Here is a 27,531-nt window from a genome sequence, read left to right on the forward strand (position 1 = left end):
CACACATGTATAAATTATGTATAAAAAACTCAGTATCTTCAATACAGGCAAAAAATCCGGAGAGCCAACTGTTAATATGATCCGTGCCTTGGAATATGATCCATCTGAATAATTTATTATAAAACAAATATCAACGACGATTATAACGTTTTGTCACAACGTACACAACAAAAATTTAGGGACATCGAACCTTCACAGTTACATACCGAAAGAATGCCAATATCCAAAAAGAAAAGGCAACACCTGCAGGAACTTAAATTTTTACTTCCGGCTGACTGCCACAGCTTTTATGATAATATACCCTTTACATCTTAAACCTATTCTAATTTGCTATTTGTATTGCAGGTTTTGTTGTTTTCAAATGAATTATTTTGTTTTTCTTCACCAGTTTAATTTAATTTTATTTTCTCGAATTAAATGTATTAGTTAAATAATTTCTTTTGTGTTAAAATACTTACAATAAATAGATACAAAAAGACATAACTTGTTAAAAACTTTTTCAGTTACAGCCTAAAAGCACATTTTTTTATTTTAACCATTGCTTTCATTTTATACACAATTTTTTTCAAGTAGTTACGGCTTTTTGGTTTCAGAAAAATAGAGTGCAAAAGGCCGTAACTAACATTTCTTAAAAACTGCTTTTTTTCCCATTACTTTGGTTTTCAGAAACAAATCCGTCTTTGTTTTCTAAGCTTAAATCTACAATTTGGATATTTAGCTTTAAGTAGTCTTTAATCTATAACGTTTTTTACTTCTCCTGTAAAATACTAAAAATGTTAATTACGGCCTTTTGCATTTTAGGTGACGATATGTATGTTTGTATTTATTCTCGCTTTTACATTGGAAATTTTGCTTTTTATGCCTTTTGCTTACCTATTTTATGCAATCCTGCTTACTGTTTGAAAAAACATCAGGGGTATTGCTGGAAAGATTTGCAAGTAAATACTTGACTATAATTTGTTGGTTTTCTATTGCAGTGGGTGTGTTTGTATACACAAGGGTAAGCTTAGAAGGCAGTAAATGATTTCCTTTTGTATTTATAAAAATATATGGATGATATATTCTTGCGTTTCGGTTTCCTGCTGTGTTTAGTGTTGTTCTACTCTTATTTCCTCCTGTGTTTAATGTTTCTTTCCTAATTTCCTCCTTTGATTAGCGTACTCTTGCTCCCGTTTCCTCCTTTGTAGAGTATGTATGTATGTAAGTAAGTATGCATTAGTTGTATTTTTTTTTTCTAATTATATCGCGCCCGATTTATGTGTTAATTTTTGGTATTTTTATGGTCAGAGCGCGCCCGATTTATGTTTTAATTTGTTTAATATTTATATTAATTATTATTATTATTTTATTTATATATTTTTATTTTATTTTTCTTTTTTTTCACAGCACTGTATTCTACTTGTTTTTTTTTTTTATATATTTTTGTTGTTTTACATGTGAACTACTCGCACTGGATAACTCTTATGAATTTTTTGTAAAATTTTGTTTCTTTGTTTTATTTATTAATTTTTCACAAATTAAGTAATGATCTATTATTATTATATTTGTTTTGTATTATATGTGGTGGCCTAGACGCAGCAATTTATGTTTATAAATTTTTAATTTTTTAATTAAATATACGTATTTTTATGCTTTTTGCACTGCACTTTTATTTATTTGTTTAATATTTTTGTCTTTTTTATATATGCACTTTTGTAGCACAGTATATTATATATATGTGTATAGGTATGTATGTATAAACTATATTTTCTTTTTTTGGTCACTGCACTTGCTGCTATCCAAAACCGGTTTTTGGCACATATGTTCTTTGTTGGTTGCTTTTTTATTTGGTTTTGTCACTTATTATTACCTTTTCGGGTTTTACTGCCGCACTTTCTCACAGGTTAAAATTTTTTTTTCGAAATCTTAATTTTTTTTTTTTTTTGTTTTTTTGACTTTTTTTAGCCACAGTGCCTTTCTTTATGGCTCGAAGGACCATGTACAAAAAACTCACCTTATAGGCCACTCACACTTTTGTTAAAAGGAAAAATGCACGGAATTCCAGAAAATCGTTATAAACTTGCATTTTATGTGAAATTCACTTTAAAATTATTATTACAAAATGAATTGATGAAAATTACTGAACCGTAGTTTTAAATCCGTTAAATATGTATATATACACAATTATGAAGGTTATTATAAAATGATTTTAATATAAATTGCAAAACGTTAAATATATAAAGGCGGGTAGTGAAAGGGAACCGGGATGCTGCGATGCTGCGAAAAACGGAGATGTTGGCTGGTCGACGTCGTAACGAACAAAGGTGCGCGAGATCCCTTCTCCTTTCCTTTTGTTCTAATTAGAATGTAGAAATTCATCGTGTTTTGGTGCATATGCGTGTGTGTGTGTTAATGTGCAATGTTCTCTCGCGTGATGAGGTGAATGCGTGCTTTTGATTTGGTGTGGTGAACTGATGTAAATCTAATGTGACGTTGCTACTCATTTAGCCACCTAATATATGGTAATGATTTCCAATTATTTGGTTGACTTTTTCCTCATATGCTCAATATATATTAAATTTAGCCTCTTGAGTGGAATTTATTAGAACTTGCGGGTCGGGTTTAGTATCGCGCCGGTTAATTTTGGTTCACTGTACCTAAACGAAAGAACCAATTTGTAAATTTTAAACACGCATGTATGCTTAAATTATCGAACTTTATTTTAAAACATATTTTATAAAAATCGGTTAACAGATTTTTCCACAAATTCACTTTAAAAAATGCTATTTTTTGCAAATTTCTAAATATATGCTAGTGTATTTTCATCTGTTGTGCATTGTACCAAGCCAATTATGGATACATTTTCACGCACATATATTACTTATGAATTATAAAAACCACTAGTAATGTTTTTAATTACTATTGATGGTTAATTTCTTTGTAAAGGTTGGTATGCAGCTCTCAAGTAATTGCTCAAGGAAAAAAATACATTATTTCTCAAGTAATTTTGACAGCTGGTTACGCATTGTGAATGATCTACATTAGAAGAGCAAGAGAGAATAAACAAAGAAAACAAACTTTGTGCGTAATATGTATGTGTGTATGTGTATGGTAACATAAATATTTTTATTGAGATTTAAGAAATGTTGTTGATGATTGGTAGGTTTTATGCAACATTTCAAAATGGAATATACTTCATAATAATGATTTCAACTAATTTAGGACGAATTTGACGATTACTTCGAATTTCCTTCAAGAAACAATTGTTGATTTGATGTTTCTTCGCAAAACAAGGTTTGCCATATTCACATTTTACTGAAAAAAAGTATCAAAAATTAGTACTAGATTTCTTGAGAGCTGCGTACTAGCACAAGTAAGTTTGTCGCAGGAAAGTATCTTGACCGTTTCTTAAGCGTTTTTTTATATGAAATTTTTACGTTTCTTGAGAGCTGCGTACTAAGCTTAAATCTTTAAATAAAATACACCTTTTTCGGCATTGAGTTCAATAATGCGAAAAACCAAAATGACTGCCTAATTTGAACTGTCAAATTACCGAGAAAGCACGAACAAAAGGGAATAAATTAAACCCACTTAGCAATAAATGTATGAAGTGAACGCGAAAAGGTGTTCAATGCTAAAATACTGTGGATGGCGTAGCCGGTGTTTGGCCGGCCAGAGTTATTTTTTTAAAGCGCGGCCAAAGGCAGCCAATGCAGAATGGAATGAATATTTTGAAGCGCGGCGCAAAAAAAAAAAAAAATAACCATGGCAACCCTTTTCTTATTGCGCAAATGCAGAGAATTGTAACTAAAATAAAATAATTAAAATAAAGCTTTATTTACAACAAATATTAAAAGTACTTACAAAAATGTTGGCTGGGTTGCATTGGTTTCAGTTTGTATGAAAAAATGAGCAAAAACACTGATTTTTGGTCATTTTCAAAGGGCTCCCTACAGGTCTATAGGGGCTCTAGGTGGTCGAGGGTGGGTTTATTAAAAAGTTCAATCCTTCCTCTTTCCAATAAAAAAAACTGTAAAGCAAGTTTTCAGCTTGGAGAATAAAAGGTTTCTTTTTTGTTTACAAGCAAAAATAATTGTTTTTCAGTTGTTTCCTTTGACATTTGTTTTTTTAGAGCTAATCATATCAATTTTGATACTCTCTGTTCTCTCTTTACCCACCATGGCTTTTTAAATCGAATGTGTTTTTGAATTTATTGTGCACGCATTAGGGTCGTGGATACAATGCTAAACACGATATCTGAAATGGATACGATAAAAAATATTTGATCAGATCATTTGTAAATAAATATTTTTGCATTGTGCCATAGCTCTGCAATATAAGTTTGTCCTATGTACATTATTCATTCAGATTTTGGCATAATTACCTGTATATTTTATGCCTCTATTACCATTAGAAACTTTGTTATAATAAACTCGCGGCACTCACCCGTTGCTTTGGCGACGACTTTGCTGAAAACCATTTAAAAAAGCGGGAAAGAAACTTATAGCGGACTGACTGGTACGTATAAGCGCATGGATCGTAAAAGAAAGAGGCTCGGCGCCGTCCGTCAGTCCCTTTTGTCCATTGTGTCCGGTGTCCTCGTGTGTGGTGTATATGATGCAGGTGTGTGGAGTGTGAGGTGTGGATGATGAATATGATGTAGGTGTCTTGAGTATGATGTGTGGATGATATATATGGTGTAGTCGTGTTGAGTATGATGTGTATGTGTGGGGTGTAGCCAACCATTAAGAACTTCATTCTACATATTATATATCTGTATTAACGATAACAAGTCGATGAGTTTTAAGGAAACATTTTAATTAGTAATACATGTAAATAAAAACAACTCCAATTGTAATATCGTTTACTCTCCCGGTAACATGAAACAATTTAGATTGATCTAAGTTTTCGTTTTCCAAATGAACAGCTGCAACATCAATGCAGCTTCAATTAAAATTTCCAATGGAAGAGGGGTTGTAAACCGATATTGCAGTATAAATTACTACTGTTTTTTTCTTATTCTTAACCCTCTCATGCCCGGATTAAAATGGGCGAAGCTAAAACATTTTTTAGGGCAGATTTACATATGTTAACTAACTTAAGTATGAAGTCCTTAGTGTCCTGGTTCGTTAGTTACAGAATGTTGCCTATAGGCAACAGCACTTTTACAAAATTATTGTAAACAAACTAAACACTTTTCCAATGACCTATAGGCAACATCGAGCATGAAATGGTTAAGAAAATTGGCTATTTTTGTTTAGCTAATTTTTTGTTTGAAAACATATGATCAGTGATAAAATTTGAATACATGCAAAACTGTAAAACATATTCATTAAAACAAATGTACTTATTTCTTTTATAGGTTATACGTATTCTACAATTAGTCCTCTTATTTATTGGATTCTCAACCACAACTCACTTAGGCAATCTCCCTGTGCACCAATTATACGTCTCCGTTCCATGCAAAATTTCTTGCGGTCACACTTTCGGGCCAATACAGTACCGCCACCGCCGTCTTCTACCAATGAAGCTGCTCTTGGCGCTTTCAACCCAAAGTTGATTAAACTTACCCCAAAACAATACAGAGCTCAGGCATCGTCTCACTATCTTTACTAGCTAGTGTGATATTTTTAATTAAGTCTTTTGATTTTAAATTATTGTTTTAATTATATATGTATCTTTTATAAAACTATTTGAAAACTTAGTATAGGTACATAATCCATTGGATCTCAGTGTCAGTGCGGTACACTACGAATATATATACCTCAAAATAATGCAGAAAGTAGCCTTTTTAAGCTGAATTATCGAACTATTAAGCTTTTAACAATATCATTTTATTCTATATATGTACATACATATATGCAATAAAACGAAACTTAAATTGTTAATATATGTATGTATATAAATAATCGTTATTAATATATTTTAGGTACTTATAATTCAATTATTTATACAATATGCATACATGTATATTCACAATTTATTCAGGATTTATTTGTCAAAATTTATAACTCAGAGTTGCTTTCTTTTAAAGTTATCTAAAACTTTCTTTTAGAGCAATATTATCTGAATTTCCCTCTCACTATAGTGAAATTACTTATCTATTTGGTGACCTAATAATAAAATAGTGAATTAGTTCTTTATAAAAAAATATCTATATTATATATATAGATTCGAATAAAAATATGTGTATATATATATATATATATATATATATATATATATATAGACAAATATGTAGTTTGGAGATTTCGTAATCAAATATGTGAAATGTTAGTCAAATATGTACACTACTTTAAGAAGAACTATTTTTAAGTTTATATATGTATAAGTATTCCAAATATTTAAAGAGTAGATGTGTAAGTAACTATCCCTTGGATTAAAAGCTATATATATTTTATACATTAACTACTTTAAGGAACACATCTGTATAAAAATGAGTACATACTGTATTATTATACATGTATGTATATGCGCGACATCACAAACCGAGTTTTCTTTTTATACTATCCAAATAACTCGCAACTTATAATTTTTATTTTTACTTTTTTTTTATTATCGGAAATAATTTTTAAGCAAGTTTAGCCTATCCTTAAAAAACAAGCGCAGATCACATACACTAGGAATAAAGTGTTTCTAAAAAGTAATACTTAAATAAATTTGCCGATATTGAAAATAAAGTGGAAAATATCCCTGTATATGCTGAAAAATATTCTCGTCTGTATATCTTCTTCTTAATCGGCGTAGACACCGCTTTCGCGATTATAGCCGAGTTAACAACAACGCGCCAGTCGTTTCTTCTTTTCGCTACGTGGCGCCAATTGGATATTCCAAGCGAAGCCAGGTCCTTCTCCACTTGGTCCTTCCAACGGAGTGGAGGTCTTCCTCTTCCTCTGCTTCCCCCGTCGGGTACAGCGTTGAATACTTTCATAGCTGGAGTGTTTTCATCCATCCGGACAACATGACCTAGCCAGCGTAGCCGCTGTCTTTTAATTCGCTGAACTATGTCAATGTCGTCATATATCTCGTACAGCTCATCATTCCATCGAATGCGATATTCGCCGTGGCCAATGCGCAAAGTCTGTATATGTACTATACAAATTGATCAACTCCGAAAAGATAACATACATTTTTGTCAATCATTTAGATTTCAAATTCCATAAGCTTATAGGACTTTACTTTTGGGAGTTCAATTCACTTTTTAGTAGTTCTTTATTTAGTCCATCAATAGTCGTGATGGAGTTGTGTATACTCAATACCTTTTAAATTTAATTTACAATTTGTTTTCCTTTACCTAACCCGAACTTCAGACATTTGCTTTGACAGATATCGAACTTTTCTATTTTTGTATGAGTGCGTTTACATTGAGGCGATTCAAAGCAAAGCGAAGCAAAACTTTGGGCAACTCCCATATTTTTACGCTTTTCCAAGCAAAGCATTAATTCTGAATGAATAAATATGAATTTTCAAGCAAAGTGAGGGAAGTTGAATGTTAATCGGCCACAAGTCGTATTAAATTATACATTTATGCCCTTACCGATCAACATATTCGAGTACGATACGAGCCGAGGAGAGCAGACAGATCAAATTTTAAGAACGACAAAAGTGCAAGGAGGATAAAATGTTGTATTATTATATCAAATATATTAATGAAAATCGAAGTGAATAATATTCTGCTTTTAGAGTATGCTGAAATAACTTTGTATTGAATAACTTACTTTCTTTGACAAAACTTATTATCAAGCATCAAAAATTTGTGAAATCATAATCAGTTAAATTAAAAAAATAATAGTTTTTATACTTTTATAAATTAGAAATTTACAATTTTTGGTACAAAAACACGTTTCCACTTACACAATAAGTTATTACTGTTGTCTTCTACATTGGCTTCGTCAGAAATTTGGGTTTTCTGCTAATACATATATATGTAGTATGTAAACAAATTTCCATATTATAATTTTTTTGTTCTAAAACTGAATATATATCACACATTTCCTCATATATGTGCATATGTATTTCCTTTACAACATAATATATGTTTAAGTGGTTGTTACAAAAATTTTCCTGCTAAATTGACTTTCCGTCCTTCACCGATAAGTAATCGGAAAAGTACTTTTGATACCCTGAACAGGATATATTAAGTTTTGCAATATATATAATTTTTAATTATAGACAGCATAAAAGCCAACTTATTCAGCTCAATTCGTTGCATATTATTATTCGTTCAGTTTAAATAGATGGCTCAGAAGGCTAGCTGCACGACTACACGACTGCAGGCCGACAGTTGTCGCTCTCGCTAACTTCAATATATTTTTATATTTGCCAACGACAGTAGAGTTGACAGTAGAGAGGAATGATGCCACTAATATGTAAAATGTTAAATTATTCAAAGCTCTAACAAACCTGACGTTATTTTACAAATAAAAGCATAAAATAGCTCTGTTATATCATTTGTAATAGCAATTGATAATTTCAAACAAATAAATTTACCTATTTACTTATTTTTTACATAAAAAATTTCACTTTGAACAAAAATTGTAGCCTTCTGCACGGAATCGTATTTTCTGACAGTATCAGTGGTTTGTTTGTTTGCTCCAGAGATAAAGAGATGTTTAACTCCTCTCTCACTGTAAGTGAGAGAACAATTGCTAAACGTCAAAACCACCTAAACTTTGACAGTTGATCGAGTTCAGGGGTTTTGACGTTTAGCAATTGGAAACGAGCGATGGCCAGATTGAAATCTTACCAAAAAAATATGTAAACGGAGGGATTTGTTGAATCGTTCAAGACCCCTTTTAAAAAATGTAAAACAATGAAAATTAAATAAATTTGTGAAATTTAAAGATATTTGATGAAACGTTTTGTAATTTGAAGCATCATAGTTTTATTTTCAATGGAAAATGATTAAAAACATTTAATGATTGAGAGCTAACAAGCTTAAATCCAATTATTGGGTATTGAAAGGACAAAAGTCAGTTGTTATAATATTCTTTAAAAAGATTTAAATAGTTTCTCCATATAATAAATAACCACTATTTAGTAATTTTTATTCGTACTAAATGTTGGGTATTGGGTTGATAAATGCCCAAAAACTGTAATTTTGTTCAATCTGGCCATAATGGAAAATGTTATAAAAAACGCTAATTTTGAGGCGCTCTCACACTGGAATAAGTTTAACATTCCTTTATTCCTGGTTTGCTCTATGCAACGCTTTTAGAATATCTATATGCCATTATCTTTTTATCTCAAATTATGACTTTTTCTCAACACTGAACGGCTTGTTCAAGAACAACAACCATATAATCAATATACACGTGCGTACGAAAATTTTCGATTTTGAAATAATAAAATATTCACATAATTCTTACATACATACATGAATTTTGAAGCGATTTTAAATATGTATGTACATATTTTTTTATTATGTATTGTTTTCAATTTTTACATTAAATGATAAAAATCATATTTTCCGTGCCGTGATTCTAAACTTAAAATGTGTTAAGTGTCTTCCTTCTTAATAGATTCTGTCTTTTTAGACCGATTTTCAGTTTCACACGAAAAACTGAAACATTTAAAGTCACATAGGAGTTTTGCGACAAAACGAATTATGTAAATTTAACTCAATGTTAAGTAGATGTAGATGTGTGAATAAATCTATTCTAATTCTCTTTTTGCATTGTTATGTTTGTATGACTTTTACTTAATAATATACCATTTTATATTCTTGATGCATATGGTTAAAGATATGATTGTGACGAAAAAATGCTAATCAGTAATGATTTCTCAAAATAACTACACTGTTAATATAGCAATCGTTTCAAAGCTTAAATACTTAAACATCGTTCTTCTTCAATATGTACGGTATATGGTAAATACCTTAAAAGTAGAACTTGAAAATACACACTTATGGACATAGGTGTAATTAGCTTATACTTAATAACTTATAAATATTTACCAATGAAACAGTTTTGTATTAGTTATATCTTTGCTTTACTTTATTACACCTAAATATGTCGGAAATCTTTCATTCCGAATATTAAAACAGTTTCTTTTCCTTTTTTCCGGCATACAGTTCTTTTACAATCATTTTCGTAAATATTAATCTTATCTTCATCACTAAATAAAATATTTCGCCACTTTTATTCTCCGGTGAGACCGCGACGAAAGCGTTTCCTTACTGTATGTGGATCTTTCGTAGAAGAGGAATTTTTCTGGCTTTATGCGTTCACTAATCGATGCCGATTTGTCCGCGAGCTAACATTCAGTCCAACTTCCGCTGCAATTTTTAGTGAAGTCACGAGGTGCTTTTTCGCCTTAAGACATAAAGTGATCATCACTCAGGCCAGTTTTTCTTGGACGACCACGAGTTTCCTTTAAATTTTTTTGCTTTAGAGCATTAGTTACAAAGTTTTCCGACCGCCTTAAGATAATTGCAATGAATTTTTTCATAACACAAATTTTTTACCAATCAAAGCTCTACATCGGTGCAGTGGCTTTTATGACCCATTCTTAATCATTTCTTATTTTCTGTTTATTTTGTGCAAAGGAATACAAAATTACTTATACTCCAATACTTAAATTGTTATGAAAATTATTTATATTTACTTTTATTTGATTTTATTTGAACTTAAAATATTTTTCGAAATCACTTCATTTATATAATATATAAAAGTTTCATATTTTTGCATTCTAATACGAATTATAAGCAACAGCGGGAGTATTTTTTAATAAGTGCGTTGATTCTGAGTATTCCGTTGATTAGCACATAAGTATAATTTATTTACTTATGTATGTCCAGTCATAGACATTTGACTCACTTGCATATTTGTTGTTATTTTTAAAATGTTCAATCTTACATAATGTTTTTTAAAATAGCACTCAGCTTTAAATAAGATATCATTTTAAAAATAGTTTTAATTCACTAAAATTTATATCTCAAAATATTTTATTTCTTCTGATGTAATGATTTTGATATTGGGCATTGTCTGTACTAGTTTTCTACGGATATCGCACCCAACAGTGATTGCAGTCTGGACTTCATGCGGGCCACTCCAATAAATAGTTTTATTTTCCTTGAAACCATTCTTTCGCTTCCTTCGACACATGTATGGCGGTTTTATCTTGCTGAAAACCATACTCTGTTTCTACATTGTTTTCTATAAATGTAATTAAAACTTCGCTTGGCTTCGCTTGGCTTCGTAACGAATTCGGGCGGTTTCTCGCAAGCTCATCTTTTTATTATCCCGTGCCTTCCACTTTTACGTACAATTTGTCGATTCGACAAGTGTTGTTTATTAAATAGTGATTTTTTTCCAATTTTCAAACCACTTAGCGTTTTTCAAGTCCCATGTTTAGATTTTTTTTATTATCCAAATATCCCATTTGCGTTGTTAATTATCATTACTACTCATATAATTAAAAAAGGTGAACAACTTTTTGAAAACTTATAAATTTTGTTATTGAGGTAGAATAGGATTAAAAGGGACACAGAATTTAACATTCGACTAGGGCGTTAAATTGTCTCGGGCCGGAACATTAAATAAATTAACATTTTCATGTGTTAATTGGAATGAAAAATTTTGACAACTGAAATTTAAATCATTCGCTGGTGAGACATTTAAAATTGTGTCATGTTAATTAAATTTGTAAATATATTCTTAAAATTAATAATATTAAAAGAAAATTCATTATTCTGTTAATGACAATATTAATAGAAGTCGTAAAACTTTATTATTATTTGAGAATTTTAGTTAACCTGTTAGTGTAATATTATACTACTTTCATTAGGGATACATGCATACTTATATCCTTATATTTACTTTTGAAGTAATTTTTAAAGAATTTTGTTTTTCTTCTAATAAATATATATACATATGTACATATAGCTAAAGATATCATAAGCATTATGTTATATATTTAAAACAAAAACCCAAAATAAAATTCACCGAACCCTTTCCTTCTTCTGTTACTTACCTTTCACAAGTCTCTTCATCTATTGCGAAACGTAAGTAACATTTAAACTGTTTTATTTATAACCATATATTATATTGTTTTATACTGAACCATTCTATTGCAACATATCCCCTCCCTAATCAATTGAAATATTTTTTCCACTCTTTATAAACACACATTCACATTAAGGGGCTATACCAGTGTGTCATTTTCAAAAAAAAAAAATTTTTTGCTTTTTCGATAGTTTATACTCAAAAATATCCTGTGAAATTGGCAAAGTCGTATCTTAAATAGTTTTTGAATGGCAGCGTTCTAAACAGCGACCGCTCAGAGGTGCAAACATATATAACTGAAACTTTAAACGAGTTTTTCTCGAAACGGCATTTTTCAAAATTGCTAACATCATAACTCAACGAGAAATTGACCGATCGACTTCAAATTAAAACTAGGTATAGTTGAATACATTTGCTATACAATGGAATAGGTACGATCTTTTTGATTGGTTGAAAATTGTCAATTTGGCATTAAAAAAACTACCATTTTTTTCGTAAAAAAACGAATTTTTTTTCAAAATTACGCAATTTTCTTAATTTTTGATATTTTTCAAAGATCGTAGTTCATTGTATAGGAAATATATTTAAGTTTAATAAACATTTTGAAGTTTTTTATTTCAGCTACTCATTCGACCGGAATCATGCCAGCAGTTGAGGCACTTTTTTTCGGGACTTCCGCAGACAGCACATAACTCCGTTATTTTTCAATATTTTTGTAAAAAAAAAAATTTGTATAGCTACAAATATACTTTGTTACGTCCATAGAACGTCGAAACATTTAACCCAGTACTTTCTTCTAAAAAAATTCACGAAAATCGCCTAATTTTTCATGCGTCACACTGGTATAGCCCCTTAAGATCTGCTAATCAACTAAATAAGTATAATTTTAGTTCTTCATTTTATTGGAACTTTTTCAGTAAATGAAGCCATTTTTTATGTTTATTTTTTAGCACCCTTTATAAGTAGTATTGTTGCTTTTTTTGAATCGAATAAGTAATAATATAATTAAATGAATTTGCGACATTATATTGTATAAAAGGCCTGTCACACGAGCAAAATTAATACGCAACGCTAATGCACATTGAAATTTTATGGTGACAAACGGCAGACTTGTGCATTTAGACAACTGATTGTGAAATTTGTTTATTTATTTAAAATAAAAAGAAGTGAAATAAAAATGAATAAGAGAAATTATTAATAGAAATTTTGGTATTTTTGGAAAATCAATATAAATATAACGAAAAAATACGTTTATTATTAACTACGTTCAAAGATAATAGAGTGAAATTAAAAGCAATAATTGACTGTAATGCAAAAAAAGTGTGCGAAAAAGTTAAGAATATTGGAAAAATGGTTATAACACTGTGCGTTGTTTATCTTCTGCCATCTTAAAATATTAAAATTTGTTTTTGTTAATATACTTGCACATAATTTAATTAGCAATATAAAATTGCTTACCTTTGATGCTGTAGACGCAAAGGAGGCGGCAGACTTCAACCGACATCTGTCAAAAAATAGCAAAAATCGGCCATTTTTGAGCAGTTAAATGCACGAAATTCTTGTGCATTACAAATTTGCCTTAACGTTGGCCAAATGCGCAAGTATATGTAAATTGAGCCCCCTAATGCAAATTAGTGCTGTTGTCTGTCAGGGCTATAATACTTACGCCCAGATTTCGACCTTGCATTCATCACCATTCCATCTACATACTCGTATATAGAATTTTAACTTTTTTACCAATTGGCACACAGCCATAATTATAAGACAAATATTATATACGCAGTGTATAAAGTGTTAAGAATAGAATTAAAAACGAAAAAATGTAAAATTTTAAACCTCTTTCGCAGCAACATTTTATATGAGTATAAAATTATTAAATTTAATTAAAAGCCTTTAGTATGATATTATATCTACATAATTATATTATAAAATATATTTTGCAAATACCTACATAGCAACAAGACACTAATAATATGCAATATCAAACAAAGCCTCTTTCCGTTCATTATGGATATATTAGATAGTTTTAATTATTCCATAAACATAAAACAGAGCGGAATTCAGATACAGACCCGACCTTGACTGGATCGGGAAGGTTTAACGTTTAGCAATTGGCGCGAATGAAACAATCAAAAAAATTTGTAATTACAGAGATTTGTAACCGCTGTTCTATATCACTTCCAAAATTTTTTAAATAATAAAACTAATAGGATCTTGTCATTTTATGTCTTGGAGTATTAATTCACCATTGAAAATTATAACAACAAATTTAATGCAGTTTGCATATTAATTCATTTTATTTAGTATTGACAAAAAAATATTTAAATAGTTACTCAATATATTTCTGTTTTTTTTTTTTAATATTAATACACAGAAATGAGCTTTTGGTCTGATCTGGCTAAGTATAATGCAATACGTTATAAAAAACCTTAATTTTTGCGCTCTCAAATTTAAAATAGGAATCGCTTTATCCCCGACAGCTTTGCTCACGTTTAAATCTCACTATGTACTTTCATATATACGCAACCATTCATTCAGTTCACCTTGATCAAGAACAACAAAAAAAATGTTTTTTGCCAAAATGTTACAACTAAGCGAAAAAACATCAAGAGAAGGGAAAAATTTAAAAGGTCATAAAAAAACTGAACATACGAACGCCAAAACCCTTTGAGGGTTTTACTATACTGACCTAGTACCATCACCCTGACTTAGAATTTCTCACCCCCCAGATTAGCTGTTGTACTGTATAAAAGGCAGTATACATACCGACGCTACAGTGCGTTTATAAATGAATGCGACATCGACCAAATACTTCACATTTTTCAAGATATATGTAGTCAATCAATATGTAACCATAATAAAATAAATTTCTTCTTTTTTTAATATTGGTTAAAATATGAGTATTGACAAGAATGAAAATAGACTTATTAACATTGGCAATGTGTGACTAGTATGATTGCAAAATGTAATTTCATAAATATTTCAACTTATTACTTGCATATTGAAAGTATTACATAAATTTAATTGTTATTTTATGTTTTAATAAAATATTAATATTTGCAAGGTTTCTGAAAATAAACTTAAATAATATAATATGTAAGACTCATAAACTATATTTTTGAAATTGGTATGAAAGTCTAACGATAAGCAATATCAAATTAAAGTTAATAAATGGGATAAATTCTACAATCTTCACTGCATAAAGAAGAACATAAATATATTTGTAGAAATAGCTCTCCGAAATTGATATTTTTCTTTAATATTGGAACAGGTAAGTGCACTTCATTTAAAAAAAGTGTTCGACATGTAACAACTTTTGCGAATAATGATGCATAAAAACAATATTATCAACAAAAACAAATAACTTTTGAATGATTTGGTACACATATGATTTCAGCTTCTATTGTGAAAACTATTGTAACTACAAAAACAAACTAAATCAGAAAGTTAACGGTATTAATATTCAAAAGCAATTAAACAAGCAAAATAAGTATTCGACACAGATGGCTTTGCTAAATTTTTAAAAGAAAAACGCGAAAGTACCGTTATGTGGAACAGCAAATTTTCGGAATTAAAATATATATACTATTTGTGTGTATAATGAACGCAGTTTTACTTAAACTTTTGGCAAAATGGGGCGTAAACGAGCAGAGTTGTCAGTCGAAATTAAAAATTTAATTATCACTCATTTTGAAAACAGATTTTCTGAAAATCACATATCGTCTATAATAAGTAGGCCCAGAACAAGTGAACACTGTATGTTGTATAATAAAAAAATTTAAAGAAAGCAAATCGGTTGATAATAAACCAAGATCGGGTCGACCAAAGAAAATTACTGAAACAGCGGAGCGATGGTTGATCCGCGAAGTTAAGAGAAACCCCAAAATTAATGCATCAAAACTAGCAAAAATTACTAGGAGTTACGTAGGCGTAGATGTTACACCCTAAGCCATTAGAAATTATTTAAAACATAACGGATTTAAAGCAAGAACAGCACGAAAGAAGCCTCATATCTCCAAAAAGAATCGGCTGCAGAGGTTAGAATTTTCCAGAAAATATGTAAATATGCCTGAAGAGTTTTGGATGTGACGGCAGAGTAATAGTATACAGAAACGAAATACGGAGCTGGAAGAACGAAATATGGTTTCTACCGTAAAACATGGCGGCGGCAGTTTAATGGTTTGGGGGTGTATGACGGCTTCAGGAGTGGGATATATTGTGACAATTAATGGAACTATGGACCACATATACTACATAAATATTTTACAAGAAAATGTACGTCCTAGTACTGTGATTGAATAAGATTATCAGTATTGCCAGGATAATGATGCGAGACATTAAACTCACAATACAGGGGTTTGGTTGCTCTACAATTGTCCTAAAGTTATTAAAACGCCCGCTCAAAGTCCGGATCTCAACCCGATTGAGCACTTGTGGAGCATTTTGGAGAAACGATTGAGAGAGCGTCACTTTACCCAACAAAAATCAAACGGAGAAGGTCCTGAAAGAGGAATGGCTTAACATCGATACAGAGGTAACCAAAAATTTGGTAAAATCGATGCCAAAACGTTTGAGGGAAGTTATTCGTCGCAGAGTAAAAACAACAAAATATTAATCTTTCATTATTATTACGTTTTCGTTGTATTTTTTTAAATGTCGAATACTTATTTTGTTTACTTAACTGCTTTTGAATATTAATACAACCTAAAAGCCATATCAAATAGCCTCTAAATTTTAAACAAAACATAAATAAATACACTTTATTATTTTATTTGTAAACAAAAGTGTTGAAAATGTTTAGGGAAAATATTTGAATCTTTATTGGTAGAAATCTGAAATTCGTTTAGGCCATTGGCATAGTGCCTTATATTTATTATATTTCGAATATCGACTTAAAATGTTTATACATAATGGGTGCATCACATTGGTTGTAATTACTACATCATCTACATATAACAATATATATATTTTTTTTTCGAAATACCATATATCCTTAACAACTCCTTGCTTAATACAATGAATAGCTTTATTAACGTCCCATCACCATGATGTAAATTTCGTCTATTAGGGATCAATTTAAAATTCGATTGCGACATCCATATGATAGACACATGAGTTATTTTGATTTAAAAGTACCAAAAAATGCTGAAACTTGAGATTCGTACAACTGGTGCAAGCGTCTCCAAACGCAACAAACCTTGCTTTATACCTTACCAAGCTTCGAAACTCATCTTGTTGTACACTAATTACCCACTTGCAATCTACTAAATTTTTTTGTTATTTGGCTTTGAAAACAAGACACCAAGCATTATTGTGATGAAGAGGGCAAAGTTCATCTTGGGTTTTCCTAGAAAACTATCGTGATGAAAATAACTTTCATCAATATGTTGGAAATATCTTTTAAACACATTTGAATAAGAATCTATGTACATATGCACCTCTGTTTCTACTATACTATTAATCTTCAACACTTCCAAAACTTAAATTAATAACCAATAACATTTTATTGTTTAATTAAAGATTTATTTATTATCACTTCTTCACTTCTGCTCAACTTGTATTTACAACAGATGAATTAAACTAAAACAACTAGAGAAGAGCAAACCATAAAACTGCTGATCCTGCCACTTGCTCTCACAGCTCTTTCTCTAATTTCGTCAATGTAGCTTTTACGTGTTTCCTTTTCATTGGAAGTTTTTCTTACGTGGCGATTCCCAAACCCAGCACACAACCCTGTAAATGGGATGTTTCCCCTTTTCACCTCTACCGAATATTTTCTGGCTACCCAGAGGATACTTGGTCAAAGACCGGAAGTCGTGAGCTGCTTGAGCCATATGTAAAAAAATGGTTTCTGGCTAAGCGAATGGCACCCAGAGAACTTTCCTGACTTGCGTGAACTTCTACACATGGTTCCAGCGTAGAAAACAGACTGCTTACCTCGCAACGTTACGATCAACCACAACACGTGCGGAATGGGATAGATACCGAGAGTTGAAGAGGGAAGCGAGACGCATTTGCAGACAGAAAAAGAAAGAGGCCGAAATGTGATCTAGTCCCCGATGCCCAGAGCATACTTAAACTATGGAGGGAACACTTCTCCAGCCTGCTGAATGGCAGTGAACGCACAACCCCAGGAGAAGGCGAACCCGATTCCCCAATCGATGACGATGGAGCAGACGTTCCAATGCCCGACCATGAAGAAGTTCGAATAGCAATAACCCGCCTGAAGAACAACAAAGTGGCGGGGGCCGATGGATTACCGGCCGAGCTATTCAAACACGTCGGCGAAGAACTGATAAGGAGCATGCATCAGCTTCTTTGTAAAATATGGTCTGACGAAAGCATGTCCAACGATTGGAATTTAAGTGTGCTATGCCCAATCCATAAGAAAGGTGACCCCATAATCTGCGCCAACTACCGTGGGATTAGCTTCCTCAACATCGCATATAAGGTTCTATCGAGCGTATTGTGTGAAAGATTAAAGCCCACCGTCAACAAACTGATTGGACCTTATCAGTGTGGCTTTAGACCTGGAAAATCAACAACCGACCAGATATTCACCATGCGCCAAATCTTGGAAAAGACCCGTGAAAGGAGAATCGACACACACCACCTCTTCGTCGATTTCAAAGCTGCTTTCGACAGCACGAAAAGGAGCTGCCTTTATGCCGCGATGTCTGAATTTGGTATCCCCGCGAAACTAATACGGCTGTGTAAGCTGACGTTGAGCAACACCAAAAGCTCCGTCAGAATCGGGAAGGACCTCTCCGAGCCGTTCGGTACCAAACGAGGTTTCAGAAAAGGCGACTTTCTATCGTGCGACTTTTTCAACCTGCTTCTGGAGAAATTAATTCGAGCTGCAGAGCTTAATAGAGAAGGTACCAACTTTTATAAGAGTGTACAGCTGCTGGCGTATGCCGATGATATTGATATCATCGGCCTTAACACCCGCGCCGTTAGTTCTGTTTTCTCCAGACTGGACAAGGAAGCAAAGCAAATGGGTCTGGTAGTGAACGAGGGCAAGACGAAATATCTCCTGTCATCAAACAAACAGTCGTCGCACTCGCGACTTGGCACTCACGTCACTGTTGACAGTCATAACTTTGAAGTTGGAGATAATTTCGTCTATCTTGGAACCAGCGTTAACACCACCAACAATGTCAGCCTGGAAATCCAACACAGGATAACTCTTGCCAACAGGTGCTACTTCGGACTGAGTAGGCAATCGAGAAGCAAAGTCCTCTCTCGACAAACAAAAACCAAACTCTATAAGTCACTCATAATTCCCGTTCTGCTATATGGTGCAGAGGCTTGGACGATGTCAACAACTGATGAGTCGAAAAAAAAAGTTCTGCGAAAGATTTATGGTCCTTTGCGCGTTGGCCACGGCGAATATCGCATTCGATGGAACGATGAGCTGTACGAGATATATGACGACATTGACATAGTTCAGCGAATTAAAAGACAGCGGCTACGCTGGCTAGGTCATGTTGTCCGAATGGACGAAAACACTCCAGCTCTGAAAGTATTCGACGCTGTACCCGCCGGGGGAAGCAGAGGAAGAGGAAGACCTCCACTCCGTTGGAAGGACCAAGTGGAGAAGGACCTGGCTACGCTTGGAATATCCAATTGGCGCCACGTAGCGAAAAGAAGAAACGACTGGCGCGCTGTTCTTAACTCGGCTATAATCACGTAAGCGGTGTCTACGCCAATTAAGAAGAAGAAGAATGTATTATATTAATATTTATAAACAAATTTGGCTTTTAAGACCCAATGCATCTCTCAAGGTCAAAAATCTGGCTGTAGGCAACGGCTTTGTCAGGATATCGGCTACCTGTTTATCTGTGGAAATATTTTATTTTTAATTTGTTCTTTTGAAAAGTTATACATTATAGCTATGTGTTTTGGTCTTTTGCGACATTCATGATTTTAACCATAGGGCATCTTAAACTGCTTCAAATAATGCCATATATTCCGCTTCAGTTGAAGATGCAGCCACTCAATTTTGTTTCTGAGTATTCCAACAAATCAGACAATTTCCAAACAACTTAAATATGTATCCTGTAGACTTTTTCTATTGGATTTCTTTCCAATCTAATCAGAATCTTCATATCCAATTCAAGTACCTTTAAAATTTACTATTTTTATGAACATTAACGTTAAATTGACAGTATCCTTTAGATACCTTAATATTATTTTAAGACAATTGCAATAATTGCTGTACCTATGTACGTCCGGGCGAGAGCATAACATTATGTACATTAAACAGCCAATTAGTTCCGACATGGTGTATCGCATTCTTCATCAGAATTCAAAATTTCATAATTGAGCTTACTTGGAAGTGGTGTTCTAACTGAGTATATTAAGTTTATCTAGAAAATTGTTAATATATGTACGCAGACTGACTCAGATATAATTTATCTTCATACTTCTCTACTTTTATTTCAATAAAGTAGATAATTTCTAATAAATCTGTCATCCTAAATCTACCCATAAGTTCTGATTTAAAGTTATTCATAGTAATTTTATTTTCAGTTGCAATTACCAAATCATCTATATACAAAACCACATACATGTTTTTATTTATATTTCCTTGGTCAAGAAGGTAAATGCTTTGATCTACATCAAAATTAACGGATCTCATTTCTTTTAAGGCTTTTCCAAAAAAACTTAAACCAACTTCTAGCCGCCTGTTTCAAACCGTAAAGTGATTTATATAATTTACATAATTTGTAACTTGGATGTGATAGTCCTTAGGGATTTTGATATACATAGATTTCCTCTTTTCAAGTTCCATTCAGGAATGCAGTTTTTACATCCGTATGGTGAATTTTAAGATAAAATTGGTTTGCTAAAGATAAAATAAATCGAAAGCTGAATACTCTTGCAACTAGAGCGAATATCTCATCATAATCTATAAGATATTCTCGTGCAAATCCACGAGCAACTAATCTGGCTTTATATTTGATTCGATTTCCAAATTGTCCATTTTAACAGTAAAAACCCATCCCATCTTCAATCAACTTTATTTTTACCCTTTGGTGTTTCTACCAAAGACAAAGTTTTATTATAAATAACATAATCTAACTCCTCTTCTATAGCTGCTTCCCAATTATCTCTATCACTTCTATTCTTAATTTTATCATAAGTTGTTAGTATATCGTTACAAAAAATGTGCGCATTCATTAAACAATTATTCAAAAATGTATGCGATGTTTGTGGCTTATATTTTAACTTTTCACTTCCTCTGACTTCAGTTTTCTCATTATTTGTTTGTATTGTTGGTAATTTTTACGGATAATTATATTTCGATCAGTATTTTCAAATACTGTTGAATCATTAGCGTGTTTATAAGATTTTAAATTATCAGATTTCTCTTCCGTACTCTCATTCAGGATATTTTCTACCTGTTTCATACTATTATTTTGGAACTTTGGGTCACTTACCACAGTTCTAGGGGTTTCCAGATTTTTCTCATCCACAACATCTCTTGCTACTATACATTTATTTGAAATCACATCCCATAACTTATAGCCATTTGGTTCGTACCCAACGAGCACAGCTTTTATCGCTTTATTATCAAACTTTCGCTTTCTCATTTTATTATGCGGATATACTGTGGAATCAAATATTTTTAAATAGTTTTCTTATCCCGCAAAGCTCTACTTGGGGTTTGGTTAATTAAATATGTTGCTATTAAAACAGCTTCACCCCAAAAACATTTGTCTAATTTGGCCCGGCTGATCATTGATCTTGCTTTCTCTGTTATCATACGTTAGGAAAGTCCAATTAATTGTGGTGGCTTATGCCTTTTTCAACACAATAATCTGGAAAAATATTCTCTACCATTATCAATGTAGAAATTTAAAGCCTTTAAATTAAAATGAACTTCGCTTTTTGATATAAAATTTTTAAAAGTTGAAAATATAATATGTCAGGTTTCTAAGTTATTATATAGGTTACACATCAATACTAGAAGATGTTATTGGACTACGAATAGTGTATTCTTTATTTTTAAATTTATCAAAAGAAGTTCGAAATCTCAATTGGTGATTTAAAAATAATTGGTAAATAGATTTATGTTATTTATCATGTGCTGAACACATAGAGCGCAACAGACTGCAAACGACATCTGTCAAATATTAAAATACACACGATCTTATGGACAGAGCGTCATATGGTCTGTGCTCCAGAATATAGTATAAATGATAACGCACCGTCATCCCTTTTATTCATATTTTGCTTCAACATAAATATAATAGCGGGATTCTGTAACCAGTCTCTAATCTCTATTTGAGACATTTTGAGGTAAAGTCTCAATTTGTGACTAGTTACTATTCACTAAACAGTCTCTAGCATTAGTCTCAAAATATTGCCTCAAATTTGAGACCTGATAGTTAGCAAGTCACAAAACTAAAAACAACTCTTGTCTGCCATCTTGAATATACTGAATAGAGATCATCATAGATATTAATCGATTGTCGTTTTTTTATATTTTGTAAGCAACTCAAACACGAAAGGGTTAAAAATAAATCAATTTTACATAAATTTCGGAAATATTATGAAGCAAAGTCAACATTTATTTTTATTTATACTGATAATTATGTTTTTCGACTATGTTATAGAAAATTTAATATTTGTTATCGACATATTTATTTTCATTTAAGTGTAAAAACCTCTCTGAATAATGAAATGTTATAGATTTTGTGACTGTCACTTACAGAATATCAAAATCGTCTCAAGTCTCAAAAATTGTCTCTAACTTAAAATCTCAAATTTAGAAATTTGCCTTTATATTTTTAACTTGTTTGGACTTGAATTTATTTTTTACATACATATTTTTACTTTATTTTCATTTTCCTTTTTTTTTAGGTACAGCTTGCAAAATTTTAATGCTAGCAACGTTTAAGTTTAATTTCATGATCAAACAAGCGATTTTTAACAAATGCCACAGTCATGTTTTCAGCAGACAAAGTTTCGATCATAGGTAGATGGTAATGTTTTTTTAATTTTTGCTCCTGATGCCAAAATCAATTCATCAAATTTATTAAAATGAATAACAAGTGACGTATCAACTTTTAGGCTGTGTTCGAGCTGCTTAATAATAATGGCCGACTTCATAAACGCAAGTTGCGATGCATAACTCGAAAAAATGCGTATGAAATGCAAAGCTGATTTTCAACGCAACTCTGCGTTGCAAATAAATGCTTTGCATATAAATGACGTTTAGGAACGTCATCGTAAAACTCATACATAAAACATATGTCAAATAATGACTGTTGTTACAAATAACGAAATTTTGAGTTAATATGGACGAGAGAAGAAATTATTCATTAATTTTATTAGCAAATGCTGAAGAATTAGCTTTAGCTAATACTTCAAATATTAAGTTAATAAAAAAACTAATTGAAAAGAAAAAAAGAAGCGGCAGTTTTATTAAGGACTTTGAATTTAACGAAAAGAAAGGTGGTGAAAAATAAAAATTTTTGTGGATCTATTGTATTGATGGAAGACGATACATTTTATTCCCATTTTCGAATGCGAAGAAGCACGTTCAAGGTAAATACACAATTGAATTTCAAATATGGATAACATAAAACGTGTTCGCTGCAATTTCAGAGGCTGATGACTATGCTACAACCAAAGTGGACCGAATCATCAACAGGTCGTACTGCAGTTTCCATGGAAAAGGCATTGTATTTGACAATTTGGAAGCTTGCCAATAATACATCATTTCGACAAATTAGTAACAGATTTGATGTAGGAATGGGCGCCACTTATAAAGCATTTATTAAAATCCTCAAACTTATATGTCGTCTAAAATCGACAATAATAAAATTTCCAACTACTACTGTAGCTCAAAAAAAGATCGCTGATGGGTTTTCTCAGCGTCGCCACAATATATGTATTTCCTTTTGTATTAGGATGCATTGATAGAACGCACATTACCAAATCACAACCAAAAAATGATGCAATAAGTTTCTATAACAGAAAAGGGACGTTTTCCATCATTGCACAGGTAATTACACATGTATACTCATCTCTTGTCAAATTATAATAAGCAATTTGTATAGGCCATTGTTGACAGCGATATGAAATTTCTGGACGTCTTTGTCGGCTGTCCCGGACGATGTCATGACGCATCAGTGTGGCAAAGGAGCCCATTTCGTAGAGCAGTAGTAAGCGGTGAATTAAAAATTCCACCAAATCACCACTTCTTAGGCGACGCAGCTTATCCGCTAGAAACGTTTCTCATGGTGCCATATCGGGATAATGGTTTTTTAACATCGCAGCAGAGCAAATTTAACACTATTTTAAGCACTAACCGAGTTTTTGTTGAACAGGCGTTCGGGATATTAAAACAAAAGTTCAGAATTTTAAAATTTATTGGTGTACAGCTCGCTCATATTCCAAAAATTATTGTATTAACGTGCATGATAATACATAACGTGATTATAATCAATGAAGGTCAGCAAAACATTGATTGCATAGAATTGCACGAAGAGGAGGCCCAAACATCTGAAGTTAGTGTTCCATCATTGCAAAGAGATGAAGCCCATCAAAAACGAAATGCCCTGGCAGCGTTGTTTTCAAGTTGAATTAAACGACAATTCTAAAATAAAAAACACAATTTGAATAACATGAACATGAATAAATGTATTTTATTTCATAAGATAGGAACTTTCAAAACTATAACATACTTATATATATATATATATTTCTTATAATTATATAATAGTAATTATTTATATTATTTGTAAACTATCCTGGGTTTTCAAATAAAGCCCGTAGTTGTTTTAATTAAGTTTTTCTTTTTCAACTTCAAGTCTTTCACTTTCTATTTTTATAAGCTTATTTATAGCTTCGTTTTCCTTTTCGGATTCTTTCTCTAAGAATTCGATTACGTCATTTCTCTTTCTTTTAACTGATGTTGTAGGTGTTACATCCATTCCGTCAATTGTTGCTGTGGTGGAAGGACTTTCCAATGAAATTATAGAATACTCGGTCATTTCTAGTGGCACTTCAATACTAGAACGACTCCCAAACACTTCATCGATTTCACTAAAATATTCCCAATTTGATGCTGCTTCGCCAGAAGTACTGTTTCTTTTCTTTATATGCTTATAAGCCCCCATTATGTTGAGGAAACACCTCGTTATTTCATCACTTGAAAATGGAAACGAGCTCTCAACGTCCCTCATTTCCCTTAAAATCGACTCCCAAATTGTATTTCTCTTTCTTTTTTTGCCGGAAAATTCTGCTTCATGGCGAAGCCTTGTTGTTATTAATAATTTCTTCCACTCGTGTGTCCACTTTTTTCTCTATAATATAAGATAAAACGAAATGATAACACAATTTAAAATAGTTACAATAAATAAAAATTATTTACTCTGCCATTGTCTGTTCTGCATACCAAATAAAATTGATGCACGCTTTAAACATCTGATGCGTTTAAAACTGAGTTGCCAACTAATTAGGAACATTAGGCGTTGCCAGAAAATTCAAGTGTGACTTTAGGAACTATATGCATTGTAAATATGCATTGCAACCTGCGTTTAGGAAGTCGACCTATTTCGCGCAGAACATGTTTCTTACAAATATGGAAATTTTAACGTATACAATTGACGAAATGTTGTGAAAATTTACTGAAAAATACTAAGAAAAGAAGATGTAGGTGAAATCTTTTCTTATCTAAAGAATACTGCAAAAAATAAAAAGTAAATTAATTTTCTAAAGTATTGAATTATATCTTGATTACATCTTTTATTACATTAATATATTATATCAAACATAAAATTAATACTTAATAAACTTACAATTCCTCCTCAATCTTATCGTGGATTCAAAATGTTTATGATGCGTTTGTTACGCTAGTGATGCACAACAGATGCGCAACAATTTACCGACATAACGTGTTACTTCGGCAGTGTTGTTCGAATTTTTCCATAGAACGTGATGTTTTCGCATCAAAGGCAACCCGGCCACTGTAATTTCACAACAAACACACCCATAATTTAAATACTAGTAATTGTTTCCTAAATGATGTGCTCAACTTATAGAGAACGACAAGCTTCAAGGGACATCTGTCAAATATTAAAATACACACAGTTATGTAGTCGTGCAGCTGTTTAAATACGTGTGTCCGTAAGAACGCATCGTTATTATTTCTCACTTGAATTATCTTCTAATTTAATCTTTTCTTCTTTTCGCAAGGTGGCGCCAATTGGAGATACCACGCGAAGCCAGGTCCTTCTCCACCTGGTCTTTCCAACGGAGTGGAGATCTTCCTCTTCCTCTGATTCCTCCGGCGGGTACTGCGTGGAACACTTTCAGAGCTACAGTGTTTTCGTCCATCCGGACAACATGACCTAGCCAGCGGAGCCGATGTCTTTTAATTCGCTGAACTATGTCAATGTCGTCGTATATCTCGTAGCAACTGTTGGCAAAAGACATTCTTCGTTGGATTTCGAGGCAGATGTTGTTGTTGGTGTTGATACTGGTTCCAAGGTCGACGAAATTATCTACAACTTTTTCGCACACTTTTATTTTACTTTTTTTGGAACGAAGTTCCTTACGGCAGGCTTGGAGAAGATAGGGATTTTGCTGCGGAACCTAACTGAAAAAAAGTGATAGTAAAACCGTAAGAAATAACCCGTAAGAAAAAGACTGTAAGATCGCTAGTTATAGCCTACCTTTAGGTTTTGCAAAATAATTAGGCATGAAAATCTGTAACATTATTGTGTATTCAAATTAGTTTTGGGTGAGAATTGTGCTTGCACTAAGTACGTTTTTGGCGTAAGAAAAAAGTTAGGCTGTTCACGGTAAGGTGGTTATCGGGTTATGTGATTATTAGATTAAAAATAACCTCTAAGATTAATTGCATACTTTTAGGCCGGCTCTAACTAAGTGTCCTCTCCCCTGCACATTTCTTCACCATTGAAAAAGTTTACGTTGCGCTTTTGTGAATAAGCTTTGGAGCTTTGAATGTGTCATTATGTTGCCATATTCTTTCAATTCGTTTTCCTTAAAAAATCAGGTGCGACAGTCGTATACACCAGCGAGTAGTGCATAATACCTTTCTCTTTCTCCGTCTTTCTTTCGTTCTTTCATTCCTTCTCTCTCTATTTCTATGTAATTTTATGGTGCCAAACAAAAATAAGGAGACATATTTTTTGTTATTTTAGTTATAATTTGAATTATTTTTCATTTTACGTAAATTATTATTTCTTAAACTCCTAAATTTTCTTAAAACTTATCTGTACTTAAATAAAAACTAATCAGCAAAATTTGAGAGAAATATCAAGACAACCTACATAAAATTAATTTTTTTTGCAAATTGTATCGATTCTACATTACCCGAAAGAACTTCGTTCCTACCTGGTGTCCCACGACACCACATTTCTTTTTTTTAATAAATAAACAAATGTCACTATCAGCTGTCTAAATGCACAAGTCTGCCGTCTGTTACTATAAAATTGCAATGCGCATTAGCGTTGCTTAAGGCGCATTAATTTTGCTCGTCTATCAGGGCTATAAAACTGCTTAC

General features: G+C 32.1%; 1 protein-coding gene and 2 long non-coding RNA genes across 7 annotated transcripts in view; 2 read left to right on the forward strand and 1 right to left on the reverse strand.

Annotated features, from left to right (window-relative positions):
- The window catches only part of LOC126764847 (uncharacterized), a 117,491-nt gene extending 92,861 nt beyond the window's left edge, over positions 1 to 24,630 (forward strand). The window contains exons 6-9 of one of the 5 annotated variants that reach the window (XM_050482454.1): positions 22,857 to 22,978; positions 23,067 to 23,543; positions 23,604 to 24,003; positions 24,059 to 24,630. In XM_050482454.1, coding sequence (XP_050338411.1) covers positions 22,857 to 22,975 — 119 coding nt within the window. In that variant the 3' untranslated portion in view covers positions 22,976 to 22,978; positions 23,067 to 23,543; positions 23,604 to 24,003; positions 24,059 to 24,630. Of the gene's footprint in view, positions 1 to 1,944; positions 2,226 to 5,341; positions 6,086 to 22,856; positions 23,544 to 23,603; positions 24,004 to 24,058 lie in introns of those variants that run through there. The other 4 variants (XM_050482453.1, XM_050482449.1, XM_050482450.1 and 1 more) reach the window with 4 other exon arrangements.
- On the reverse strand, positions 24,353 to 25,658 carry LOC126764952 (uncharacterized). The gene is made up of 2 exons (XR_007668150.1): positions 25,375 to 25,658; positions 24,353 to 25,306 (listed from the first exon to the last, which is right to left on the reverse strand). It is a non-coding gene; the product is annotated as an uncharacterized LOC126764952 (long non-coding RNA).
- Positions 25,659 to 25,881: 223 nt separating this feature from the next.
- On the forward strand, positions 25,882 to 26,717 carry LOC126765025 (uncharacterized). The gene is made up of 2 exons (XR_007668241.1): positions 25,882 to 26,129; positions 26,199 to 26,717. It is a non-coding gene; the product is annotated as an uncharacterized LOC126765025 (long non-coding RNA).
- Positions 26,718 to 27,531: the final 814 nt, after the last annotated feature.

The sequence above is a fragment of the Bactrocera neohumeralis genome, unplaced genomic scaffold, assembly GCF_024586455.1.
Source record: "Bactrocera neohumeralis isolate Rockhampton unplaced genomic scaffold, APGP_CSIRO_Bneo_wtdbg2-racon-allhic-juicebox.fasta_v2 cluster10, whole genome shotgun sequence".
In the NCBI taxonomy this organism is placed as follows: domain Eukaryota; kingdom Metazoa; phylum Arthropoda; class Insecta; order Diptera; family Tephritidae; genus Bactrocera; species Bactrocera neohumeralis.